Raw genomic sequence first — 26,789 nt, forward strand, 5'->3', positions numbered from 1 at the left:
ATATATTTCCGGTTATTAGTCCACGGGGACCAGTGGGGTGTGGGAGTCATTGAATATATTCACGGTTGAGTTGGACAGATTTTAAATAAATTGTTATGTTTTAATTCGTTTTGAAACAATGAGTGCAACAGAGTAACAGAAAAAATTGTGGGAAATGGGCACAGAGCAGAACAAGAGATATTGCCAACATAAATCCAAGCAACATATTGCGGAATTAATTTGGAACAAGATATTTGAGGGATGAAATGCCAGATCAATTGGACAACCAGTTAACAGGTTAAAGTAGTGAGTGGGGAAAGAACGTAAGATTATATCACAATTCATAGATTATGATAGAATTTACAGTGCAGAAGGAGGCCATTCGGCCCATCGAGTCTGCACCGGCTCTTGGAAAGAGCACCCTACCCAAGGTCAACACCTTCACCCTATCCCCAAAACCCAGTAACCCCACCCAACACTAAGGGCAATTTTGGACACTAAGGGCAATTTATCATGGCCAATCCACCTAACCTGCACATCTTTGGACTGTGGGAGGAAACCGGAGCACCCGGAGTAAACCCACGCACCCACGGGGAGGATGTGCAGACTCCGCACAGACAGTGACCCAAGCCGGAATTGAACCTGGGACCCTGGAGCTGTGAAGCAATTGTGCTATCCACAATGCTACCGTGCTGCCCGGCCAATCCACTTAGCCTGCACATCTTTGGGTTGTGGGGGCGAAACCCACTCAAACACGGGGAGAATGTGCAACCTCCACACGGACAGCGAGCCAGAGCCGGGATCAAACCCGGGACCTCAGCACCGCGAGGCTGCAGTGCTAATTCAGTTTGTAAACCCAAAAATATTACAAACAGACTAACAGCATAATCAAATTAATATGGTACAAAGTCTTACAACACCAGGTTAAAGTCCAACAGGTTTGTTTCGATGTCATTAGCTTTCGGAGCGCTGCTCCTTCCTCAGGTGAATGAAGAGGTATGTTCCAGAAACATATATATAGACAAATTCAAAGATGCCAAACAATGCTTGGAATGCGACCATTAGCAGGTGATTAAATCTTTACAGATCTTTACAAATTAATATGAATCACACAACATAGATGACATAGAACTCCTATAGTGCAGAAGGTCATTTGCCCCTTCAAGTCTGCAGTGAGCCTCAGAAAGAGCATTTCACTTTAGCCCACGCCCCATCCTATCTTCGTAACCCGGTGCATTGATCATGGTCAACCCACCTAACCTACACATCTTGGACACTAAGGGGCAAATTAGCGTGATCAATCCACTTTCACTGCACATCTTTGGACTGTGGGAGGAAACCAGAGCACCCGGAGGAAACACACATAGAGACGAGGAGAATATGCAAACTCCACACAGACAGCCCCCCAAGACTGGAATTAAACCTGGGTCCCAGGCGCTGAGGTAGCAGTACTAACCACTGTGCCCTACTCCGGGCCTAAGTTAAATTGAATTCACTCAGGGAAAGCCCAGGAGGAACAAGTAAGTCAAATTGGAGCCTATGTATTTGAGAAAGATTAACTGCCGCCATTAGTTAGGCGACAGAGAGAACAAGAACAGATTTTCACGCCACAATCGGGCGTGCGCCATTACCCCCTCCTCCAACTCACTTTACACCACAGGCACCAAAGTCTCCTCAAACTGCTCCTTTCACGGATAAAAGCCCCGTCTGTACCAGAGTAGGATAAAGTCAACAACACATAAACCCTCCCATAATAAGAAAAATACAAAAGAATCACCAACACAATAGATCCAAGGGGACATTCCTCAATAAGACTGAGGACCCGGAGGGTTAACCCCACGGCCAGACTGTCGTTACCCTCAGGATACCTTCTCCAAAATGAGAAGAAAAGAAGGGCCAACAAGGGAATGGGGATCGAATGTCCCTCCCGCATTTTAGACCCACCTGTGAAGACCTACATCCACCATCCACCCTTCAACAATGGTGCCACTCGGTTTTGCCATGATTAACGCTCGGATAATAGAAGATAACGGATAATAAGCACACGGCACATCTACCATAACTGAGATAAGATAATCCGAGTCCCTGCAACACTTGAGGAGAAGATATTCAATTGCGCTCACAGAATAACAACTCCCTTCAACAGGATAAAAGATAACAAATTCAGACAACGAAACAGTGATAAGGAAAGAGTCCAGATTAGAGCCTGAGTTAGTCTGAGCTGCAAACCATCCCTCCAAATCCTTGCGCTTCATGGATTTAATGAAGGCAAAGGCAGTAGTCGGATTATCGAAAGTCTTGACGGAGTTGTCGGATACAATTTTCAGGGTCGCTGGTAAAGCAACATAATTCACTCCCGCAGCCTTGAGTTCCCTTCAAACTTCATCGAAGCCTCGATGCTTCGTTTGCGTTGCTGTTGAAAAATCCTGGAAGAAGGAAAATCCTCGTTCCTTATGGAGCCAGGTCCCACCTCATCTTACCCGTTTCCAGGACCTACTGCTGTCTTTCAAGTTGTGGAAGTGAATGATTACAGGCCTGGGATGAAAACTGTCCCTCAGCCTCAAAGACAGGATCCGATGCCCTTTCTAATTTGAAACACCCAGACTTCACATCCAGCTTGAGAAAACGTGGCAGCCGGTCCTCGAAGAACCTAACGGGAGCCTCACCCTCCACACCTTCTGGCAGGCTGACGACTCGGATGTTCTTTCTCTGACCCTCGGTTCTCCAAGTCCTCCAGGCTTCTCCCACGCCACTCAGCTGGTTCTCCAAGGATTTAATTCTTGCCTCCGCCGAGGAGGCATCTCGCTCAATGTTCAGGATTCTCTCTTCCGGATCGTCGAGCCTCTTCATGGTGTTGTTCAGCTCGGCCTCCTGAGCTGACAGATATTGAGTCAGCACACCCAGCCTCTGGTCAAGAACACGGAGAATGTCGCTGACATAGATCGGCCAATGATCCCACAGAATAAATGAGCAGGTTCGATGGGCCAAATGGCCAACTGCAGCTCCTATTTATTGTGATCTCTGTGCCCAGGAGAGGAAGCAGTGAGCATGGATCTGTCAATCAGCCTGAATGAGCACCTTCAGGAGAATTGGGAGGGTGAATGTTAGATACAGCAGAGTGAGAATGGAGGGAGAGTGTGTGGGATGGAGATTTTGGGGAATGAGAGAGGAAAGAATGTTATCTAGGAACTAGAATTGTCTGTTCTGAATTTCTATCCTGTATTGACAGTGATGTCTTTTGTAAATTGTTTTTACAGGATATTAGAAGAGGAGGAATTACAGACAGAAATCTCAAACTTCATGTCTCAATCTGGCTGAGCCTCTTAATTCCTTGGAACTGGATATCACCGGACTTTGAATCTCGAAGGAGAAATGTTTGCTCAATCTGTCGGCTTCAAAAGATTTTAACCATCAGTGTGACTGGAAAAGCACCGAGAGACACACAACCGAGTGAGAGTGTTCCAGAGCACTGACTGTGGAAAGAGCTTTAACCAGTTACACAGCCTGAAAAGACATCACACCATTCACAGTGGGGAGAGACTGTACACGTGTTCTGTGTGTGGACGAGGCTTCAACTGATTGTCAAACCTGGAGAGACACCAGGACACCCAAAACATGGGGAAACCGTGGAAATGTGGGCACTGTGGGAAGGGATTTAGTGCTCCATCTCAGCTGGAAGCTCATCGACGCAGTCACACTGGGGAGAGGCCGTTCACCTGCTCTGTGTGTAGGAAGGGATTCATTCAGTTATCCGCCCTGAAGTCACACCAGCGAGTTCACACCGGGGAGAAGCCGTTCACCTGCTCTCAGTGTGAGAAGGGATTCACTACTTCATCTAACCTGCTGACACACCAGCGAGTGCACACTAGGGAGAGGCCGTTCACCTGCTCTCAGTGTGAGAAGGGATTCATTGCTTTATCGAACCTGCTGACACACCAGCGAGTGCACACTGGGGAGAGGCCATTCACCTGCTCTCAGTGTGAGAAGGGATTCACCACTTCATCGAACCTGCTGACACACCAGCGAGTGCACACTGGGGAGAGGCCGTTCACCTGCTCTCAGTGTGAGAAGGGATTCATTGCTTTATCGAACCTGCGGATACATCAGCGAGTTCACACTGGGGAGAGGCCGTTCACCTGCTCTCATTGTGAGAAGGGATTCACTCGGATATCCAGCATGCAGATACACCAGCGTATTCACACTGGGGTGAGGCCGTTCACCTGCTCTCAGTGTGAGAAGGGATTCACTCGGTTATCCCACCTGCAGAGACACCAGCGAGTTCACACAGGGGGGAAGGTGTTAACCTGCTCTTCGTGAGAGAAGGTATTCAGATATCCATACACCCTGCAGAAACACTAGTGAGTTCACACCTGGAAGAAGCCATTCACCTGCTCTGAGAAGGGGAGACATTCAGTGATCGGTCCCAACTCCGGAGACACTAGCGAGTTAATTCTGGGGAGAGACCATTCATCTGCTCTCAATGTGGGAGGGGTTTTGTGATTTGTGACTCCAACAAGTTCACAATAAATTACAGATGTTGGCTCCGTTGTATTGTTTCTGCTCTCACTGACATCCAGGACTGCATTCTGTTCATTCTGACATCTGGTGAATGGTGATGATTGGAGGGTTTCTTTCTGCTGGACTGGCCAGTCTAACACCTCTGCCTCTGGTGGGCTGACCATTTTTGAGCCTTGTTGCGATTACCTGGTTCCAAGTTTGTCGAGGAGCACAGAATGAAAAGGTGTTTGCATGTTGATAGATATTTAGTTCCCAAAGCAGCCACGTTGCCATGAAGATGGGCTATGGTGGTTACAGGGTTCTTTTGTCTAATTTATCTGGGTGTTTCTCGCAGAAGGAAACTGTCATGGTATGAGTTGTCTGTGGTAGATTGGGAAATTACAATAAACGTATCACTGAAAGTGGCAACGCAGGTGGATAAGGAGCTAAGAAGGCAGACGGCATGCTTGTCTTCATTGGTCGGGGCATTGAGTATAAAAATTGGCAAGTCATGCTGCAGCTGTACAGAACCTTAGTTAGGCCACACGTGGAATATTGCCGACAATTCTGGCCACCACATTACCTAAAGGATGTGGAGGCTTTGGAGAGAGTACAGAGGAGGTTTACCAGGATGTTTCCTGGCCTGGAGGGTATTAGCTGTGAGGAGAGGTTAGATAAAGTCAGATTGTTTTCACTAGAGCGACGGAGGTTGAGGGACGACCTGATAAAAGTTTACAAAACTGAGTGGCACGGACAGAGTGGATAGTCAGAAGCTTTTTCCCAGTTTGTAAAAGTCAATTACCAGGTGACATAGGTTTAAGGTGCGAGGGGCAAAGTTTAGCCAAGATGTACGAGGGACGTTTTTTACACAGAGGGTGGTGAGTGCCTGGAACTCGCTGCCGGAGGAGGTGGTGGAAGCAGGTACGATAGTGACGTTTAAGAGGCATCTTGACGAATACATGAATAGGATAGGAATAGACGGATACAGACCCTGGAAGCACAGAAGGTTTTAGTTTGGTCAGACATCATGATCCGAGCAGGCTTGGTGGGCCGAAGGGCCTGTTCCTGTGCTGTACTGTCCTTTGTTCTTTGTTGTTCTTTGAATGCCGATAGACAATAGACAGGCAACCACTCGCATTTTATTTACATAAAATATAGATTCCTTTAAGAAGCAAAAATTAAACAGCAAAATGAAGCTATCGTGGCTAACAAGAAAAGTTAAAGATTCCATTAGATCAATGGAGGAGATAATATAGTAGCGAGCCTGAGGATTGGGAACTTGTTTTAGAATTCAGCAAAGGATCAAGAAACTGATGAAGAGAAAATAGAATATGAGAGCAAACTGGGGAGAACTGGAAAAGCTTCTATAGGAATGTGAAAAGGAAAAGATTAGCAAAGACCAATGTGGGTCCATTCCAGGCAGAGACAGGAGAGTTTATAATGGGGAATAAGGAAATGGCAGAGAAACTAAACAATGTGTGTCTGTCTTCACAGAGGAAGATACAGAAATTGTCTGAAAAATATCAGAGAACCAAGGGACTAGTGAGCAGGAGGAACTGAAAGAGATTAGTATTAGTGAGAAAGTAGTACTGGAGAAATTAATGTGGTTGAAAGTTAATAAATCCCCAAAAGCTGCTGCTCTACATCCCAGAGCGTTGAAAGAGGCGGCTGTAGAGATAGTGGATACATTGGTGATCATCTTTCAAAATTCTATAGATTCTGGAATGGTTCCTGCAGATTGGAAGGTGGTAAATGTAACCCCAATATTTAAGGAGAGAGAGAGAAAACAGGGAACCACAGACCCATTAGCCTGACATCAGTCGGAGGGAAAATGCTACAATCTATTATAAAGGATGTAATAACATACGAATTAGGAGCAGGAGTAGGCCACTCGGCCCCTCGAGCCTGCTCCACCATTCAATAAGTTCCCAGCTGATCTGATTGAAACCTCAACTCCACAGAGGCCCCTTAGAAAATACGTCTGAGGAAATAGTAAGAATATTCTTTATTATTATAATCTTTATTATTGTCACAAGTAAGCTTACATTAACACTGCAATGAAGTTACTGTGAAAATCCGCTAGTCGCCACACTCCAGCACCTGTTCGTGTACACAGAGGGAGAATTCAGAATGTCCAATTCACCTAACAAGCACGTCTTTTGGGACATGTGGGAGGCACCCGGAGGAAACCTACGCAGTTTTGGGGAGGACGTGCAGACTCCGCACAGGCAGTGACCCAAGCCGGGAATTGAACCCGGGTCCCTGGAGCTGTGAAGCAACAGAGCTAACCACTGTGCCTTCATGCTGCTGTGTCAGTTATGGGGAACAAGGAAATGGCCGAGGAGTTAAACAGACATTATGCATCAAGATACTTCGAATATCCCATTAATATTAAAGAATACGGAGGGAGCAATTAAGTACCATCACTGGAGAAGTCGTATTGGACAAACTAATGGGGATAAGATAAGTCCCCTGGATGGCTGCATCCTCGGATCCTAAAAGAAATGGCTGCAGGGATAGTGGATGCATTGATTGTAATTTTTTAAAAATCCTTGGATTCTGGAGCAGTACCAGAGAACTGGAAAACTGCCAATGTGACAACCCCCCGATTCAGAATGGGAGGGAGGCATAAAATGAGACACTATCGGACGATTAGCCTGACATTTATTATTTATTTATTTATTTTTTTTTTTAGCTTAACGTTTATTATTGAAAAAATGTTGGAATAAATGAGGAAGTAATAGCAGCACATTCAGAAAATCTGAAGATATTAAGGCTGAGAGATTTTTAAAAAAATGTAAATTTAGAGTTCCCAATTCATTTTTTCCAATTAAGGGGCAATTTAGCGTGGCCAATCCACCTACCCTGCACATCTTTTGGGTTGTGGGGGCGAAACCCACGCAAACACGGGGAGAATGTGCAAACTCCACACGGACAGTGACCCAGAGCCGGGATCGAACCTGGGACCTCGGCGGCGTGAGGCAGAGAAAATCCCTCTCAGAGAAAAAAGTTCTCCTCTGCCTTAAATGGGCAAGTTATTACTTTTGAAGTGACTCCAATTTCTAGATTCTCCCACAAGAGGAAACATCCTTTCCACATCCACCCTGTCAAGGCCCCTCAGGATCTTTCACGGTTCAATCAAGTCACCGAAACTCCATCGGATACAAGCCCAGCCTGTCCAATCATTCCTCATAAGACCAGCCTCCAATTCCAGGTATGAGTCCAGTAAACCTTCTCTGAACTGCTTCCAACACATTTACATCATTCCTTAAACGAGAGCAATACTGTACACAGTGCTCCAGATGTGGTCTCACCAATGTCCTGTATAACTGAAGCATAACCTCCCTACTTTTGTATTAAATTCCCCTCACAATAAACAATAACATTCCATTAGCTTTCCTAATTACTTGCTGTACCTGTATACTCGCCTTTTGTGATTCATGCTCTTGGACACCCAGATCCCTCTGAATCTCAGAGCTCTGCAGTCTCTCACCATTTAGATAATAAGCTTTTATATTCTTCTGGCCAACATGGACAATCACACCTTTTCCCACGTTCTCCAATTGACAGATCTTATTCCACTCATTTAACATCTACCTTTGTAACCTCAATATGTCCTCTTCACAATTTACTTTCCTACCTATCTTTGTATCATTGGAACATAGGAGCAGGAGTTGGCCATTCAGCCCGTCGAGCCTGTTTCATCATTCAATACGATCATGGCTGATCATCCACTTCAATGTCTTTTCCCCCACACTATCCCCATATCCATTTGTGTTATTGGTATTTAGAAATCTGTCTCTGCTTTCAACACACACAGTGACTGAGCTCCCACAGCCCTCTGGGGTAGAGAATTCCAAAGATTTACAACTTGTAGATCTCTGTAGATCAAACCATTGCCCCGTTCTATCCCCATATCCCTGTCAGTTTATTTCCCTCAAAAGCCCATCCAATTTCCCTTTGGAAACATTCCAACATCTCTACTTCTACCCGCATCATAGGAAGTGGCTTCCAGGTATTTCCCACTTTCTTCAAATGCAAATGAGTCTCAGAGAGCACAGAAAGAGGCCATTCTGTCCATTGTTCCCATGCTAGCTCTTTGAATGAGTTATCTAATTAGTCCCATCGCCCGGTGAGTTTATTTTTCTACAGAATCTGTCCAGTTCCCTTGTTAAAGTTACAGTTGAATTTACTTCCTGCACCTTTGTCAGGCAGTGAATCCCAACAACTCGTTCTGTTTTAAATCGAATAATTTTACGATATGCTGTTTGGATTTTCACAGGGGATTTGAAATGGAAAGACATGGTTGTTACACAAAATCAAGACTCAGTCTTTATGAGCGATAATTATGAATGGGCAGAGTGTGAAATACCCAGGTTTGCGGTGCCAAGGTGCCAGTCTGGCAGTGTCAAGGTGCACACGTTCCAGGGGCTGGGCTGGGGAGCCACCCTGCCCTATCCCTGACCACTCAGGGGCCTCCAATGGCCCGGGAACCCCTCAGGTACCGTGATGCCTGGCCCATGTCTGTGTGGGCCAATACTAATCGGCGTCCATGTGACCGATGGGGACTCGGACTCTCCTGCGATCTAACTGGCGCACTTGGATTCGCGCCTTGCGCATCGTGGCCATTAGGTCGTGCCCTGATTCTCATTTGCTGTAAAAATGTCAAAGGTTAATTGCTGTGTATGTAAAGAAGGTGCAATGAAGATAAATGTACTGGCAAGAGAGACCTTCAAGTTCTGATTAGCCACAACATTTGAAACTGTATGAATAAGGGATTGTATAGAATCGGATAAAGGGTTAGTATGAAACAGTTCTATTGTACTCCTGTCTAAGATAATGAGAGAAGGTAGAGTCAGTAATTAGGAACCAATTAAATTAATCCAGTGACCAAATTGACCAATTATGTTACAACAGGCCCAACTCTGACGTGAGGTAATGGTCACTTTGGGGATAAAAGTAGAGGTTCTGAAGGTCTTCCTTGCTGGCCAAGTACTGAAGACTCCCGAGGCCGAGTTCCAAGGAAATTACTGTCAAAGAAGGAGCCAGAGAGGGTTACGCTTCTACAGACTGACCACCCACATGAAGTTGTAAAAGTCAATGTCTTTTGTTCAGTAAACCTTATTTATTTAATAAACCTATTTTTAAATCTACTATCCAGAGAATTCTGCCTTTGTCTTAATTGGTTAATTTATTAAATGGTAGGTTGGGTGGTGTGGCTGAAAACAATTAATTTCCAGAAAACAAGATCAGATAACCGAAATCTTCAATTTAAAAACTTGCATTTCTATAGCGCCTTTCACAACCACAGGATATCCCAACGTGCTTTCCAGTCAATTAAATATTTTTGAAGTGTCACTGCTGTAATGTAGGAAAAGCAGCAGCCAATTTACACACAAGATCCCACACACAGCAATGTGATAATGAGCAGATGATGTGTTTTTGGTGATGTTGATTGAGGGATAAATATTGACCAGGACACCGGGGATAACTCCCCTGCTCTTCTTCAAAAGAGTGGCTGTGAAAACTTTTACACCCACCTGAGAGGGGCAGACAGGGCCTCAGTTTAACATCTTATTTGAAAGAAGGCTGTTCTGACAGTGCAGCACTCCCTCAGTGCTGGGGTGAGAAATGTTGGATGTGATTTTTGTCTTCAGGTGCCTGGACTGGGATTTGATCCCACAACCTTCTGACCTAGACTTAGTGTCAGCCATGGTTCAGTGGGCAGCTCTATCGACAATTCAAAGTTAGAAAGGGAAAGTTACCCTTTAAACGCCCACCCTTTGCCTCCAGTGCCCAAATATAATAATAAACCCCCCAGTATAAATAACATATTTGACTGACAAATGTTGAAGTGTTGATTTAGAGATACAAGTTTTAACTTCCCATTTGAGCCTCGGGCACCTTTCTGTCTCTATTGCTCGTGTCAATGACAGGCAGGAGCTGAGGACTGAATTTAGCTGAGAATAACGGGACCTGCACCCCAGTTGAGAAACTGCCAAGGATGTCGCACTAATGGAGGACTGACTGGGAAATGGGCCTCCAACCAATTGTTATATTGATCACTCAGAGCTAAAGAGAAACCCGTCTCTTTAAATACATATACAGGGAAGAGGCTGCAATGAAATCTGTCCCTTTTAACCTGCACAAAAGCAGGAGGCTCAGATTCACAGACTGCAGGAGGAGTCCATTCAGCCCATTGTGTTCTTGCTATCTCTTTGAAAGGACTCTCTGATTTATTCAACTGCTCTGCCCTTTCCCCACATCCCTGTAAATTCTTCCCTTTCAAGTATTTACTCTTTGGTAATATACAATTGAATCTGATTTCAGACAGATCAGAACAACTCACTGTGTCAAAAAATAAAATAAAATCTCATCTCCCCTCTGGCTCCTTAGCCAATTACCTCAGAGAGACTCACTTTCTGTTAAAGAGCCTGTCAACCCATGAAACAAAACATGGTTAAAAGACAACCAGAGTAAAAGATATTCACAATATTCTGGACCTAAATAGTTTCTCTTTAATTCATCTGGAGCTTGTTCCCTGCCCTCTTTGTGGAACACCTCCGCTCAGTCCACAAGCATGACCCTGACCTTCCGCTCGCTGCCATTAGAATTCGCCACCTTGCTCTCAGGCTCACATTTCTGTCCTCGGCCTGCTGCAATGTTCCGGAGAAGCCCAACACAAGCTGGACGAACAGCCCCTCATCTTCTGATGAGGCACTTTACAGCTCTGGACTCAACATTGAGTTCAACAACTTCAGACCGGAACGCGCTCCTCCATTTTGATTTGTTTTTTTTACCGGGTGCCAGTCTGCATCACTTCCAGAAGGAGCTGTCCTTTATTCTGCCATTAACATTTACTCTGGACCAATGCTTTGATTCTTTACGACAACCATTACCTCTCCCTTTACCTTTTGTTCCAGGACATTTTTGTCATTTAATCTCAGCCACCCTCGAACCAGTCCCTGACTTTCTCTTTTGTTCTGCCTGACCCTCCCCCAATGAACATTCACCTGAAGAAGGAGCAGTGCTCCGAAAGCTAGTGTTTGAAACAAACCTGTTGGACTTTAACCTGGTGTTGTAAGACTTAAACTCATTTGTGGAAATACACAGGATTCCCCAGGTTCATTGTTCTTTGGGACATTCCTGTCAAACCAACTGTTCACCCACGACAGAGTCTGATGGCCTCTGTCCGTCAATGAGAGGTCAGTTGCACATCAATATCATAGCTCTGTTCTTCTGCATAAGGAGCTTGGCAGCGGTTAGAGAGAGAGAGAGAAAGAATGCGGTTCTGAATAGTTACATACAAGAAGGCTTTGGAAATTGACCAAGAGAGGTCATGAAAGTTGCCACCGAGGCAGGCTTTCGAAAACGGTTATGAACGAATATCCCCAACAGAAGAAAAATTGCTTTGTTAAATGGAAGTATTGCCTTTGCCTGTTTGTGTCAGGGGAAAGAGAGCTGCATGTTCACGTAAAGTGTTGCTTAATGAGAACTGACACCTTACATTTAAGAAACTATATGTAATGGGGGGGGGGGATGGAAGGTTAAAACTACAAGAAGTATAACCAAAGCAGGTCAGCATGTGAGGAGAGGATAGAGGTTAATAAGATGAGCATGCAGGACCAGTCTGACGACGATGGCGGGGAAAGGAAACATGAAAAATCAAATTGTAAGGTGACTGTTGGAGTGAAAGTTGGGCATGAGGTTAAGTGTTATCAGAGATTGGACTTCCGGTGATGGTAGGCGGGGATATAAAGAGGAGGAGACTAGGTAAAGTAAATATTGGCCCTTTGGAGGATGAAACTGGTGAGGTAATAATGGGGAACACAGATGGCAGAGGTAGTGAACCAATATTTTGCCTCTGTCTTCACAGTAGAAGATAATAAACATTTTCCAAAAACTACAGTAAATGCAGGGGAACTTGGTGTAATAAACATCACTAGGGAGACGGTATTGAATAAACTGATGGAACTAAAGGCAGATAAGTCTCTGGGACCTGATGGCCACATCCTAGGGAATTAAAGAGATCATGGATGCATTGGTTATGATATTAAAGAATTCCCTGGAAGAGTCCTGTGGATTGGAAATACGCTAATGTAACTCCCCAACTCAAAAAGGGAGAGAGGCAAAAAGTAGGAAACTATTACCAATTAGCTTGACCTCTGTGGTGGGGAAGTTGCTGGAATCAATCATTAAGGATAGATGACTGAACATTTGGAAAGACAAAGCTCAATCTACCATTGTCGGCATGGTTTTATGAAGGGAAGTCATGGCTGACAAACTTGCATGAGTTCTTTGAGGACGTAACCAGCGAGGTGGATGATGGGGATGTGGTATGTTATGGCTGGCATGGTAGCACAGTGGTTAGCACTGTCACGTCACGGCGCCAGGGACCCGGGTTCGATTCCTGGCTTGGGTCACTGTCTGTGAGGAGTCTGAGTGAGTTTACCCCGGGTGCTCCGGTTTCCTCCCACAAGTCCCGGAAGACGTGCTTGTTAGGTAAATTGGACATTCTGAATTCTCCCTCAGTGTACCCGAACATGCGTGGAGTGTGACGACTCGGGGATTTTCACAGTAACTTCATTGCAGTGTTAATGTAAGCCTACTTGTGACACTAATAAAGATTATTATTATATCTAGACTTCCAGAAGGTGTTAGAAAAGGTGCTGCATAAAAGATTGATCCAGAAAGTTAGATCGCAGGGGGTTGGGGGTAGAAAACTAGATTGGATTGAGGATTGACTGACTGACAGAAAGCAGAGGGTTGGGATAAATGGGTCCTCCTCTGACCGGAGAACTGTAACTGGTGGGGTGCCGCAGGGGTCAGTCCTCAACTGTTTACAATCTATATAAATGATCTGCAAGCAGGGACAGAGTGCAACATTGCAACATTTCTGGATGATACTAAAGCAGGTGGGAAAGCAGGCAGTGAAGAGGAGATAACAGTGTTACAGACGGATATGGATAGGCTAGGAGATTGGGCCAAATATTGGCAGATGGAGTTTAATGTAGATAAATGTGAGGTTATCCATTTTGGCCGAAAAAAATAGAATGACAATTTATTACCTAAATGGAAAGCAGATTCAAAATGCTTCTGGGCAGAGAGATCTGGGTGTCTTTGTTCATGAATCGCAGAAAATCAGTATATAGGTACAGCATGCAATTAAACAGGCAAATGGAATTTTAGCATTTACTACAAAAGGACTGGTGTATAAAAGTAGAGAAGTGTTGTTGTAATTGTCTTGGGTGAGACTTCCGGGTGCGGCGATGACCAGCTGAGTCGCACGTTTCGGCAGCTCCCTGTTAAACGGACTTTTGGGCTCTTGATAGGAGCCCCAACGGCAATTTTGACGGCTAAAAACACTGTGCGGTAAACCAGAAGGGAATCCCCCCTGGATACGGATGGAAAAAGGAGGAGAAAGTGGCCAGATTGCAGTGGATCCTTTAGAACAGCGGCAAGGAAGGCAAGCAAAAACCAAGATGGCGTCGGAAGGTGGCAGTTTAACATGGGGCCCTGAACAACAAGAGTTCTTGAAATGCTGTGTGGAAGAGATCAAAAGGGAAATGAAGAAAGAGCTGTTGGCCCCGATACTACAGGCGATCGAAGGGCTAAAGGAGGAACAAAAGACCCAGGAGCGGGAGCTTCGGGTCGTGAAGGCGAAGGCAGCCGAGAATGAGGACGATATACAGGGCCTGGTGGTGAAGACGGAGATACAGGAGGCACATCAGAAACGATGTGTGGAGAGGTTGGAGGCACTGGAAAACAACGCAAGGAGGAACAACCTGAGGATTCTTGGTCTTCCTGAAGGTGTGGAGGGGGCGGACGTCGGGGCATATGTGAGCACGATGCTGCACTCGTTAATGGGAGCGGAGGCCCCGACGGGTCCGTTGGAGGTGGAGGGAGCGTACCGAGTTATGGCGCGAGGACCGAGAGCAGGAGAAACTCCCAGAGCCATAGTGGTGAGATTCCTCCGTTTTAAGTATAGAGAAATGGTCCTTAGATGGGCGAAGAAAACTCGGTGCAGTAAATGGGAGAACGCGGTGATCCGCGTTTATCAAGACTGGAGTGCGGAGGTGGCGAGAAGGAGGGCGAGCTTTAATCGGGCCAAGGCGGTGCTTCATAAAAGGAAGATAAAATTTGGAATGCTGCAACCGGCAAGACTGTGGGTCACATATCAAGGGAGGCACCACTACTTTGAGACGGCGGATGAAGCGTGGACTTTTATTGTAGAAGAAAAACTGGAATGAGTGGATTATTAAAAAGAACGTTTGGACAAAGTGGTGGGGCGAATGTGGGGGGCGAAGAGGGGTTTTATGTTCTAATCCTGCGGTAAGGTAACTTTTCTCTCTCCCACAGGTGGTGATGGGGGGAGGGAGAGGAGATGGGGCGTTGGCCATGGGGGGCGGGGCCAAGGGAGAAGCGCGGGCTTGGCTCCCGCGCTATGATAATTATGGCGGGAATAGAGAAGCAGGAAGGAGGGGGCGTCGCACGGTGCGAGCCGTGGTCACGGGGGGAAGCCGAGGTCAGCCAGAGTTTGCTGACTTCTGGGAGCAACATGGGGGGAGTAATTACGCTAGCGGGGGGGGTTGGAGGGGGGAATTACTGGGTTGCTGCTGCTGGGGAAAGGGGGGAGCGGGTACGGGAGAGGATGGGCGGGGGGGCACCGCCTGGGGGAGATACAGCTGCGTGGGAACTGGGTGAGAAGCTGGAAAAAGATGATGGCTAATCGGCAAGGGGGGGGGGGGGGGGGGGGGAGGGGGGGTGGGAAGCCCCCCAATTCGGCTGATCACGTGGAACGTGAGAGGGCTCAACGGGCCGATAAAGAGGGCACGGGTACTCGCACACCTTAAGAAACTTAAAGCAGATGTGGTTATGTTACAGGAAACGCACCTGAAACTGATAGACCAGGTTAGGCTGCGCAAAGGATGGGTGGGGCAGGTGTTCCATTCGGGGCTGGATGCGAAAAACAGGGGGGTGGCTATATTAGTGGGGAAGCGGGTAATGTTCGAGGCAAAGACTATAGTGGCGGATAACGGGGGCAGATACGTGATGGTGAGTGGCAAACTACAGGGGGAGACGGTGGTTTTGGTAAACGTATATGCCCGAACTGGGATGATGCCAATTTTATGAGGCGGATGCTAGGACACATTCCGGACCTAGAGATGGGAAAGCTGATAATGGAGGGAGATTTTAATACGGTGTTGGAACCAGGGCTGGATAGGTCGAAGTCCAGGACTGGAAGGAGGCCGGCAGCAGCCAAGGTACTTAAAGATTTTATGGAGCAGATGGGAGGTGTAGACCCGTGGAGATTTAGCAGACCTAGGAGTAAGGAGTTCTCGTTTTTCTCCTATGTCCATAAAGTCTACTCGCGAATAGACTTTTTTGTGCCAGGTAGGGCATTGATCCCGAAGGTGAGGGGAACGGAGTATACGGCTATAGCCATTTCGGATCACGCTCCACACTGGGTGGACTTGGAGATAGGGGAGGAAACAGGAGGGCGCCCACCCTGGAGAATGGACATGGGACTAATGGCAGATGAGGGTGTGTGTCTAAGGGAGAGGGGGTGCATTGAAAAGTACTTGGAACTCAATGATAATGGGGAGGTCCAGGTGGGAGTGGTCTGGGAGGCGTGGAAGGCGGTGGTTAGAGGGGAGCTGATATCAATAAGGGCACATAAAGGGAAGCAGGAGAGTAAGGAACGGGAGCGGTTGCTGCAAGAACTTTTGAGGGTGGACAGACAATATGCGGAAGCACTGGAGGAGGGACGGTACAGGGAAAGGCAAAGGCTACATGTAGAATTTGACTTGCTGACTACAGACACTGCAGAGGCACAATGGAGGAAGGCACAGGGTGTACAGTACGAATATGGGGAGAAGGCGAGCAGGTTGCTGGCACACCAATTGAGGAAAAGGGGAGCAGCGAGGGAAATAGGGGGAGTGAGGGATGAGGAAGGAGAGATGGAGCGGGGAGCGGAGAGAGTGAATGGAGTGTTCAAGACATTTTATAAAAAATTATATGAAGCTCAACCCCCGGATGGGAGGGAGAGAATGATGGGCTTCTTGGATCGGCTGGAAATTCCCAAGGTGGAAGAGCAGGAAAGGGTGGGACTGGGAGCACAGATCGAGGTAGAAGAAGTGGTGAAATGAATTAGGAGCATGCAGGCGGGAAAGGCCCCGGGACCGGATGGATTCCCAGTCGAATTCTATAGAAAATATGTGGACTTGCTCGCCCCGGTACTGACGAGGACCTTTAATGAGGCAAAGGAAAGGGGACAACTGCCCCCGACTATGTCTGAAGCAACGATATCGCTTCTCTTAAAGAAGGAAAAAGACCCGCTACAATGCGGGTCCTATAGACCTATTTCCCTCCTAAATGTAGATGCCAAGGTCCTGGCCAAGGTAATGGCAATGAGAATAGAGGAATGTGTCCCGGGGGTGGTCCACGAGGACCAAACTGGGTTTGTGAAGGGGAGACAGCTGAACACTAATATACGGAGGTTGTTAGGGGTAATGATGATGGCCCCACCAGAGGGAGAAACGGAGATAGTAGTGGCGATGGATGCCGAGAAAGCATTTGATAAAGTGGAGTGGGATTATTTGTGGGAGGTGTTGAGGAGATTTGGTTTTGGAGAGGGGTATGTTAGATGGGTGCAGCTGTTGTATAGGGCCCCAGTGGCGAGCGTGGTCATGAATGGACGGGGATCTGCATATTTTCGGCTCCATAGAGGGACAAGGCAGGGATGCCCTCTGTCCCCATTATTGTTTGCACTGGCGATTGAGCCCCTGGCGATAGCGTTGAGGGGTTCCAAGAAGTGGAGGGGAGTACTTAGGGGAGGAGAAGAGCACCGGGTATCTTTGTATGTGGACGATTTGCTACTATACGTGGCGGACCCGGCGGAGGGGATGCCAGAAATAATGCGGATACTTGGGGAGTTTGGGGATTTTTCAGGGTATAAATTGAACATGGGGAAAAGTGAGTTGTTTGTGGTGCATCCAGGGGAGCAGAGTAGAGAAATAGAGGACCTACCGTTGAGGAAGGTAACAAGGGACTTTCGTTACCTGGGGATCCAGATAGCTAAGAATTGGGGCACATTGCATAGATAAATTTAACGCGGTTGGTGGAACAGATGGAGGAGGATTTCAAGAGATGGGATATGGTATCCCTGTCAATGGCAGGGAGGGTGCAGGCGGTTAAGATGGTGGTCCTCCCGAGATTCCTCTTTGTGTTTCAGTGCCTCCCGGTGGTGATCACGAAGGCTTTTTTAAAAAGGATTGAAAAGAGCATCATGGGTTTTGTGTGGGCCGGGAAGACCCCGAGAGTGAGGAAGGGATTCTTACAGCGTAGCAGGGATAGGGGGGGGGGGGGGGCTGGCACTACCGAGCCTAAGTGAGTATTATTGAGCCGCTAATATTTCAATGGTGAGTAAGTGGATGGGAGAGGAGGAGGGAGCGGCGTGGAAGAGATTAGAGAGGGCGTCCTGTAGGGGGACTAGCCTACAGGCTATGGTGACAGCCCCATTGCCGTTCTCACCGAGGAACTACACCACAAGCCCGGTGGTGGTGGCTACACTGAAGATTTGGGGACAGTGGAGACGGCATAGGGGAAAGACTGGAGCCTTGGGGGGGTCCCCGATAAGAAACAACCATAGGTTTGCCCCGGGGGGAATGGATGGGGGATATGGAATGTGGCAAAGAGCAGGAATAACGCAACTGAAAGATCTGTTTGTGGATGGGAAGTTCGCGAGTCTGGGAGCGCTGACCGAGAAATACGGGTTGCCCCAAGGGAATGCATTCAGGTATATGCAACTGAGGGCTTTTGCGAGGCAACAGGTGAGGGAATTCCCGCAGCTTCCGACACAAGAGGTGCAGGACAGAGTGATCTCAAAGACATGGGTGGGGGATGGTAAGGTGTCAGATATATATAGGGAAATGAGGGACGAAGGGGAGACTATGGTAGATGAACTAAAAGGGAAATGGGAAGAAGAGCTGGGGGAGGAGATCGAGGAGGGGCTGTGGGCAGATGCCCTAAGCAGGGTAAACTCGTCGTCCTCGTGTGCCAAGCTAAGCCTGATTCAGTTTAAGGTATTACACAGGGCACATATGACTGGAGCACGGCTCAGTAAATTTTTTGGGGTGGAGGATAGGTGTGCGAGGTGGTCGAGAAGCCCAGCGAATCATACCCATATGTTTTGGTCATGCCCGGCACTACAGGGGTTTTGGATGGGGGTGACAAAGGTGCTTTCAAAAGTAGTAGGGGTCCGGGTCGAACCAAGCTGGGGGTTGGCTATATTTGGGGTTGCAGAAGAGCCGGGAGTGCAGGAGGCGAGAGAGGCCGATGTTTTGGCCTTTGCGTCCCTAGTAGCCCGGCGCAGGATATTGCTAATGTGGAAAGAAGCCAAGCCCCCGGGGGTGGAGACCTGGATAAATGACATGGCGGGGTTTATAAAGCTAGAGCGGATTAAGTTCGTCCTAAGGGGGTCGGCTCAAGGGTTCACCAGGCAGTGGCAACCGTTCGTCGAATACCTCGCAGAAAGATAGACGGAATGGGAAAAAGAAGGCAGCAGCAGCAGCCCAGGATCGGGGGTGGGGGGGGGGGAGAGGGGGGGGGGGGGGGAAGAGGGGGGTGGGGGGAGGAGGAACCAGAAGGACTCTCAGGGTTGTTAATATATACTGTATAGTATGTATCGGTCGTTGCTACAGATAATTATATATTGGACTGTTAAGTTATATTTTTGGAGAGTGTTACTTGTAACAAGGCAGTTGCCAATTAGGGCTAGTTTTCATTTTTGTTATTTATTATTTATTCATTTTTTGTTTATAAAATAGGTCATTGTTATTTGTGTTGTTATAATATTGTGTAAAGGATGCACAATGTACTGTGTTGGTTGACCAAAAATTTTCAATAAAATATTTAATTTAAAAAAAAGTAATTGTCTTGGGTGTTGGTGAGACCACATCTGGAGTATGTTGTGCAGTTTTGGTTTCCTTATTTGAGGAAGGATGTGGTGGCATTGGAGGCAGTTCAGAGGAGGTTCATCAGATTGTTTCCGAGGAGAGATTAAACAGTTTGGTCTTTTACTCGCTGGAGTTTAGAAGAATGAGAGGGGATCTGATTGAGGTATTTAAAATACTAAAAGGGATTGATAAAGTAAACGTAGACCAAATGTTCCCCCTTGTGGGGCAATCTAGAATGAGAGGTCATGGATATAGGTTGAGGCGCAATAGATTTAGAACTGAGATGAGGAGGAACTAACTCTCGCAGAGGGTGGCAAATTTGTGGAACTCACTGCTTCATAGTGCGGTGGAATCTGAGTCATTAAATGGTTTCAAGGAGATAGATATATTTCTGATCAAAAATGGGTGAAAGGGATATGGGGAGCAAGTAGAGAGGTGGATTTGAGACCAGGAAGAGATCAGCCATGATCTGGTTGAATGGCGGAGCAGGCTCGAAGGACTGATTTGCCCTCTTCTGCTCCTAATTCCTGTGTTCTATGTAAATCAGTTAACCTTAGAGTTAAAGTTTAAATATTGTTTTTGTTTGTTTTAACAAAGTTTGTTTATAAAATAACCAAGCCCTATTTCTTACATCATCACTACTGGCACAAATCGACCTTTCCACACAATCTTAAAACTTTAAAATGTTCTGGTTCTGGTTCAGTCTCTTAGCTACCAGGTGTCCAGAACAATTGGACGTGAAACATTCACTTTGTTTCTCACTCCACAGATGGTGTCCGACTTGCTGCGTTTTTTCAGTTCTTTCTGTATTTATTTTAGATCTACCTGTAGTGGGGGAAAAACAGTAACTTAATTTGAAGCCTACTTGTGGCAATAAGCGATTTTCATTTCATTTACTGTCCAGGATAAAATAAAAGTCCTTCCTCAGCCTTTGTGGGTCTATTCTGTGGAAATCTGCTCTCCCAGGCTCAAAGAACACCAGCCCACTGGAAGCAAACTTTTTAAAAAATTTAGAGTACCCAACTCTTTTTTCCAATTAAGCGGCAATTTAATGTGGCCAATCCACCTATGCGGCACATGTTTTTGAGTTGTGGGGGTGAGCCCATGCAGACAAGGAGAATATGCAAACTCCACACAGACAGCGACCTGCAGCTGGCATCGAACCCGGATCCTCGGCGCCGTGAGGCAGCAGTGCTAACCACTGCATCACGTGCTGCCTCTTACTGGAAGCAAACTGTGAGAGTCCAGCAGAAAGAAACCCTCTGACCCTCCCACTTCATCGACTGTCAGAATGAACATAGTGCAGTCCTGGATGTGATTAACAGCAGCAATAACAGCAGAATCCAGCTCCTGTAATCACTTGTGAACTCTCTGATGTGTCAGCAGATGGGATAACTGAGTGAATCTCTTCCCACACATGGAGCAGGTGAACGGTCTCTCCCCAGTGTGAACCCGCTGATGTGTCAGCAGGTGGGACAACTGAGTAAATCCCTTTCCACACACTGAGCAGGTGAATGGCCTCTCCCCAGTGTGAACTCGCTGATGTGTCAGCAGGTTGTCTAACCGAGTAAATCCCTTCCCACACTCAGAGCACGTGAACGGCCTCTCCCCAGTGTGAACTCGCTGGTGTCCCTGCAGGTCAGATGATTGAGTAAATCCCTTCCCACACACTGTGCAGGCAAACGGCCTCTCCCCGGTGTGAACTCGCTTGTGTCTCAGCAGGTTGGATGAATCACTGAATCCCTTCCCACAGTCAGAGCAGGTGAATGGCCTCTCCCCAGTGTGAACTCGCTGGTGTATCTGCAGGGTGGATAAATCACTGAATCCCTTCCCACACACAGAGCAGGTGAATGGTCTCTCCCCGGTGTGAACATGCTGGTGTCTCTGCAGTGTGGATGACCGTCCAAACCTTTTGGTGCAGTGAGAGCAGCTGAATGGTCTCTCTTCAGTGTGAATGCGCTGGTGGACCATCAGTTCCTGAGACCTTTTGAAACAACTCCCACAGTCGGGGCATTTAAAGGGTCTCTCATTGGTGTGAGTGACATTATGTCTCAATAGGCTGGATAACTGAGCGAATCCCTTAGCACACACAGTGCAGGTGAATGGCTGCTCCCCAGTGTGAACTCGCTGGTGTGTCTGCAGGTTGGAAGAATCACTGAATTTCTGCCAACACTCAGTGCAGGTGAACAGCCTCTCTTCAGTGTGACTGTGTCCATGGGTTTCCAGCTCTGATGGGGATCCGAATCCCTGTCCACAGTCCCCACATTTCCATGGTTTATCCATGGTGAGGGTTTCCTCGTATCTCTCCAGGTTGGACAATCAGTTGAAGCCTTGTTCACACACAGAATACAGGTACGGTCTCTCCCCGCTGTGAATGGTGCAATGTTTTTTCAGCCTGTGCAACTGGTCAAAGCTCGTTCCAGTCAGTGAACTGGAACACTCTCAATCAGGTGTGTCTTGGTGCTTTTCTAGTCACACTGATGTTTAAAACCTTCTGCAGCCAGAACGGACAAAATGTTCCTTCTAGATTCAAAGGCCGAGGAATCGAGTGACACTGTCAGAGTTTGATGTGACGTTTGGTTTGAGATTTCTGCCAGTAATTCCTCACCTTCTAATATCCTTTAAAAGTTTACAAAAATCATCACCATCAGTACTGGATTGAAATTCAGGACCGACAATTCTCATTTCCATGGAACATACTCTCATTTTGCAAAAGCAGTAACTCTCACTGCGTTCTCACTCTGCTGTATCTAATATTGACCCTCCCAATTCTCCTGAAGGTGCTGATTCAGGCTGATTGACAGATCCCTGCTCACAGCTTCCTGTCATGCAGGCTGCCAGACAGATATATGTTTACATTACTGGACTGAAAACATGTGTAATCTGCAGATTGGATTCAGTTCTATTCCCTTCAGTTACTGAAAGTCATAATGCCCTCCCCGAATGAGGAAAGAAATGGAAAGGGGTAAACATTGATTTGCTCCCAGATATTGCCCAGAGGAGTTTTACTCTGAAGTCCAACTTCCGCTGACGTCACAATGGTTTCACTCTGCTCCGCGGTGACGTCTCCGGCTTCCAGTGCGCAGGCCCGGAGATGGCGGCCCCGTCCCCACCCCTTGTTCCCTTCTCCCCCCTCACCACCTAGAGATAAGCCAGGCAAACAGATGACGGCTCCGGCCAGAGCGTGAAATCCCACCTCTCCCCCGCCCCGGGACTGCGCATGTGCAGAGGTGCCTTTCTTGACCTTCCTGCTGAAGGTATTGACCAATGGGAACTGTTGGACAACCGGAAGGACTCTGGCCCTCTAGTCAATCAGAGCGCGGCCTTTGTGTTAATGAAGAGCGAGCTTCACACAGACTGAAGCTTCCTCATGTCTCCAACATCTGTAAGTAAAACACTTATTTTCTCCCTCTTTCCATTTCTTTTCTCATTCTGACCTTCAATTGGTGACTTGCAGCAACTAAAGGCAAAGGAAGTGAATCCAGGGAGGGTGCAGACTCTGGAAAGTTTGGCCCAGGTTTCTCTCTTCAAGACATTGTGTGGAGATGCCGGTGTTGGACTGGGGTGGGCACAGTAAGAAGTCTTACAACACCAGGTTAAAATGCAACAGGTTTGTTTAGAATCAATAGCTTTTGAAACGCAGCTCCTTCCTCGGGTGGCATTAAAGACATTGACATCCTTTGCTCCCTCAGCTTGACATATTTATTTGTCTGGCTAAAATGATGGTCTCTTTCCCAATGTTTACAATTAAAGGCCTGGTTTCCCCAGGAGATAAGAACATAACAAAATAAAAACTTGGAGCAGGAGTAGGCCATCTAGCCCTTCGAGCCTGCTCCGCGATTCAATGAGATCATGGCTGATCATTTGTGGACTCAGCTCCACTTTCCCGCCCGAACACCATAACCCTTTATTCCTTTACTCTTCAAAAGCTATCTATCTTTATCTTGGAATCATTTAATGAATGAGCCTCAACTGCTTCACTGGGCAGGGAATTCCATAGATTCACAACCTTTTCGGTGAAGAAGTTCCTCCTAAGCTCAGTCCTAAATCTACTTCCCCTTATTTTGAGGCTATGCCCCCTAGTTCTGCTTTCACCCGCCAGTGGAAACAACCTGCCCGCACTCATCCTATCTATTCCCTTCATAATTTTGTATGAGATGGCTGACATTTTAGGAGACAGTAAATTAATATTGAACACAGATATGTCTAGTGTTGTTATATGGTACAGATTAGACATATTTGTGATAGTTCTGTAATAAATTATGTTTATTATTATTTCTAGTTTTTTTGTAGTACTGGATCTAGTTTATATATTTCCAGTCATAGAGTCATTGCAGTCCAGAAGTAGTCCATTCGGCAACTCGAGTCATTGCCGACTCTCTGTCGACCAATTCTGTCCGTCTCGAGTGCGTCCCATTCTGTAACCCTACAGTGCCCTTCCAATTTCAGTTAGAAATCATTGATCATCTCTGCTTGACTCTTCTCATAAGCAGCAAGTTCAAGATCATGATCAATCACAATTCCCTGAATCTCAACCAACTGAAACAATCCTATCCATTAAACATATCTTTATTCCAATGATATAGACGTCTTTCCATTAGGCTGGCAGTCTGAATTAAGATTTTTGGACTTCTGTATCCAGGACAGGAAGCAGTGAGCATGGATCTGTCACTCAGCCTGAGTCAGTACCTTCAGGAGAATTGCGAGGGGGAATATTAGACACAGCAAAGTGAGAATGAAGGGAGAGTGTGTGGGACAGAGATTTACAACTTTTGGGAAATGAGAGAGAAAAGAATGTTCCATAGAAACTAGAATCAACTGTTCTGAATTTCTATCTTGTACTGACAGTGTTCAGTTTTGTAAACTCCTTTCACAGGGTCCCACAAGGTGAGGATTTGCAGACAGAAATCTCAAACCAAACTTCACATCAAAATCTGACAAAGGCACTCAATTCATTGGGACCTGAATATTATCAGCCTTTAAATCTAGAAGGAGAAATGTTTGTTGTGTCTGCTACAGAAGGTTTTAAACAGCAATGTGACTGGATAAGCACCAACACAAACACCCGAGTGAGAGTGTTCCAGTGCACTGACTGTGGAAAGAGCTTCAACCAACTACACGGCTTGAAAAAACATTACACCATTCTCAGCGAGGAGAGATCAACACGTGTTCTGTGTGTGGACGAGGCTTCAACTGATTGTCCAACCTGGAGAGACACAAGGGCACCAGCACCATGGAGAAACGGTGGAAATGTGGGGACTGTGGGAAAGGATTCAGGTACACATCTGAGCTGAAAATTCATCGCCGCAGTCACACCGGAAAGAAGCCATTCACCTGCACTGAGTGTGGGAAGGGATTCAGTGTTTCATCCAACCTCCGGACACACCAGCGAGTTCACACTGGGGAGAGACCATTCACGTGCTCTGTGTGTGGTAAAAGATTTAGTCATTCCTCCCAACTGCTGATGCACCAGCGAATTCACACTGGGGATACGCCATTCAACTGCACTGTGTGTGGGAAGGGATTCACTCAGTCATCCAGCCTGCAGACACACCAGCAGGTTCACACCAGGGAGAGGCCGTTCACCTGCTCTCAGTGTGGGAAGGGATTCACTCAGTCATGCAACCTGCTGAGACACAAAGTCACTCACACTACTGAGAGGCCCTTTAAATGTTCTGACTGTGGGAGCGGCTTCAAAAGCTCTCGGGAACTAATACACCACCAGGGCATTCACAGCGAGGAGAGACCGTTCAGCTGCTCTCATTGCATAAAGAGGTTTAGAACGTCATCCAGTCTGTGGACACACCAGCGGGTTCACACTGGGGATGAGGCCATTCACCTGCTCTGTGTGTGGGCAGGGATTCACTCAGTCATGCAACCTTCTGAGACACAATGTTATTCACACCAATGAGAGACCTTTTAATTGCTCTGACTGTGGGAGCGGCTTCAAAAGTGCTGCTGATCTGATGACCCACCAGCGAATTCATACTGAGGAGAGACCGTTCAGCTGCTCTCACTGCTCAAAGAGGTTCACAAAGTCGTCCAACCTGCGGGCACACCAGCGAGTTCACACTGGGGAGAGGCCATTTATCTGCTCTGTTTGTGGGAAGGGATTCACTCGATCAAAACCTCTGCTGACCCATCAGCGAGTTCACAAGTGATGATGGGGGTTGGATTTTGCTGTTATTGCTGCTCTTAATCACATCCAGGACTGAACCATGTTCATTCTGACAGTTGGAGTTTGATTCAGTTGATGTTAATAATCCCTGCAACCGGACTGGAGTTCAATATTCTGGATATAGTTTAATTAAATCAGTTTGCATCAAACACATTTTTAAGTCCTTGATTTCTCTAAAGTAAGACAAGACTGATTGATGTCCTGTTACCGACTGTTATAGAAGTGTCCCTTTCAGAAAAGTTTTTGTCTTATCACACGGCTTCAGTGATGTCATTGTATGGGTGGAGCTGGGCAGTGGCTCTGTGAACTGTTTTTACTTTCCCTTTCAGTTTTGGCTGCTGTGGACTCAGACAGAACAATGAAGTGTTTTGGCTTGTCTCTCTCTATTTCCATTTTAAATATCTGTTCCAGTAAGAAGAAAAAACAGATAGCTACCTGCTTTGGGAACTTAAAATCTATAATTTGCTTTCCTGAAGAGTTTAAACCTGCTGGTGAGACGGGTCAGAAGCTCAGGAAAAGCCAGTCTTATTCAAGTGAGAATGCAGAGTGCTGGACCGCGCCCTTGAAAAGGGGTTTTTGGTTAATGGGATTTTGTTTATGAATAGTAACAGTTAAGGGGGAATTCATTCAGTGTTATACATAGATAAGTGTCGCTGTGGGGTGTCTTTATGTTTGTAATTGATAAAAATTCTTGCTGTGGGTGTATATATTTGTTAACTATGTTCTTAAAATAAAGCTTGTTTTGATTAAAATTGCCCCAATTAAGGGGCAATTTAGCATGGCCAATCCACCTATCCTGCACATCTTTTTGGTTTGTGGGGGTGAAACGCATGGGGAGAATGTGCAAACTCCTCATGTGCAGTGACCTGGGGCCGGGATCGAACCCGGATCCTTGGCGCCGTGAGGCAGCAGTGCCACTGCGCCACCGTGCCATCCAACACTCGGTATTTCAGTGGGAGACTATTTAATGTTAACTAGAACTGGGTGAAAGTCAAGATTCCCTTCCCATACAGCCCTCCTGAAGTCATGTTCTATTTCACCGAGTGAGTGTCCCTCTCCAGTTCTCAGCTTCACTCTGGGAACATACAGCTGGGTGAAGCTGTTTCAGGTCCTCCTTCTCTAACTCAGCATGGGACGTTTAAAATATTTTTAATATTGTGGTGAGGATGAGTGGGGCT

The 26,789-nt window shown here is 46.7% G+C and overlaps 2 protein-coding genes across 2 annotated transcripts in view; one reads left to right on the forward strand and one right to left on the reverse strand.

Annotated features, from left to right (window-relative positions):
- Positions 1–26,789, forward strand: part of LOC140417985 (uncharacterized) — a 175,933-nt gene that overhangs the window by 20,554 nt on the left and 128,590 nt on the right. The gene's annotated exons all lie outside the window — the stretch shown is intronic.
- On the reverse strand, positions 19,279–22,551 carry LOC140420183 (uncharacterized). The gene has a single exon (XM_072504211.1). The coding sequence runs from the start codon at positions 21,714–21,716 to the stop codon at positions 20,790–20,792; it is 927 nt and encodes a 308-aa protein (XP_072360312.1). The 5' UTR covers positions 21,717–22,551; the 3' UTR covers positions 19,279–20,789.

This window comes from Scyliorhinus torazame, chromosome 5, assembly GCF_047496885.1.
Source record: "Scyliorhinus torazame isolate Kashiwa2021f chromosome 5, sScyTor2.1, whole genome shotgun sequence".
Classification (NCBI taxonomy): Eukaryota; Metazoa; Chordata; class Chondrichthyes; order Carcharhiniformes; family Scyliorhinidae; genus Scyliorhinus; species Scyliorhinus torazame.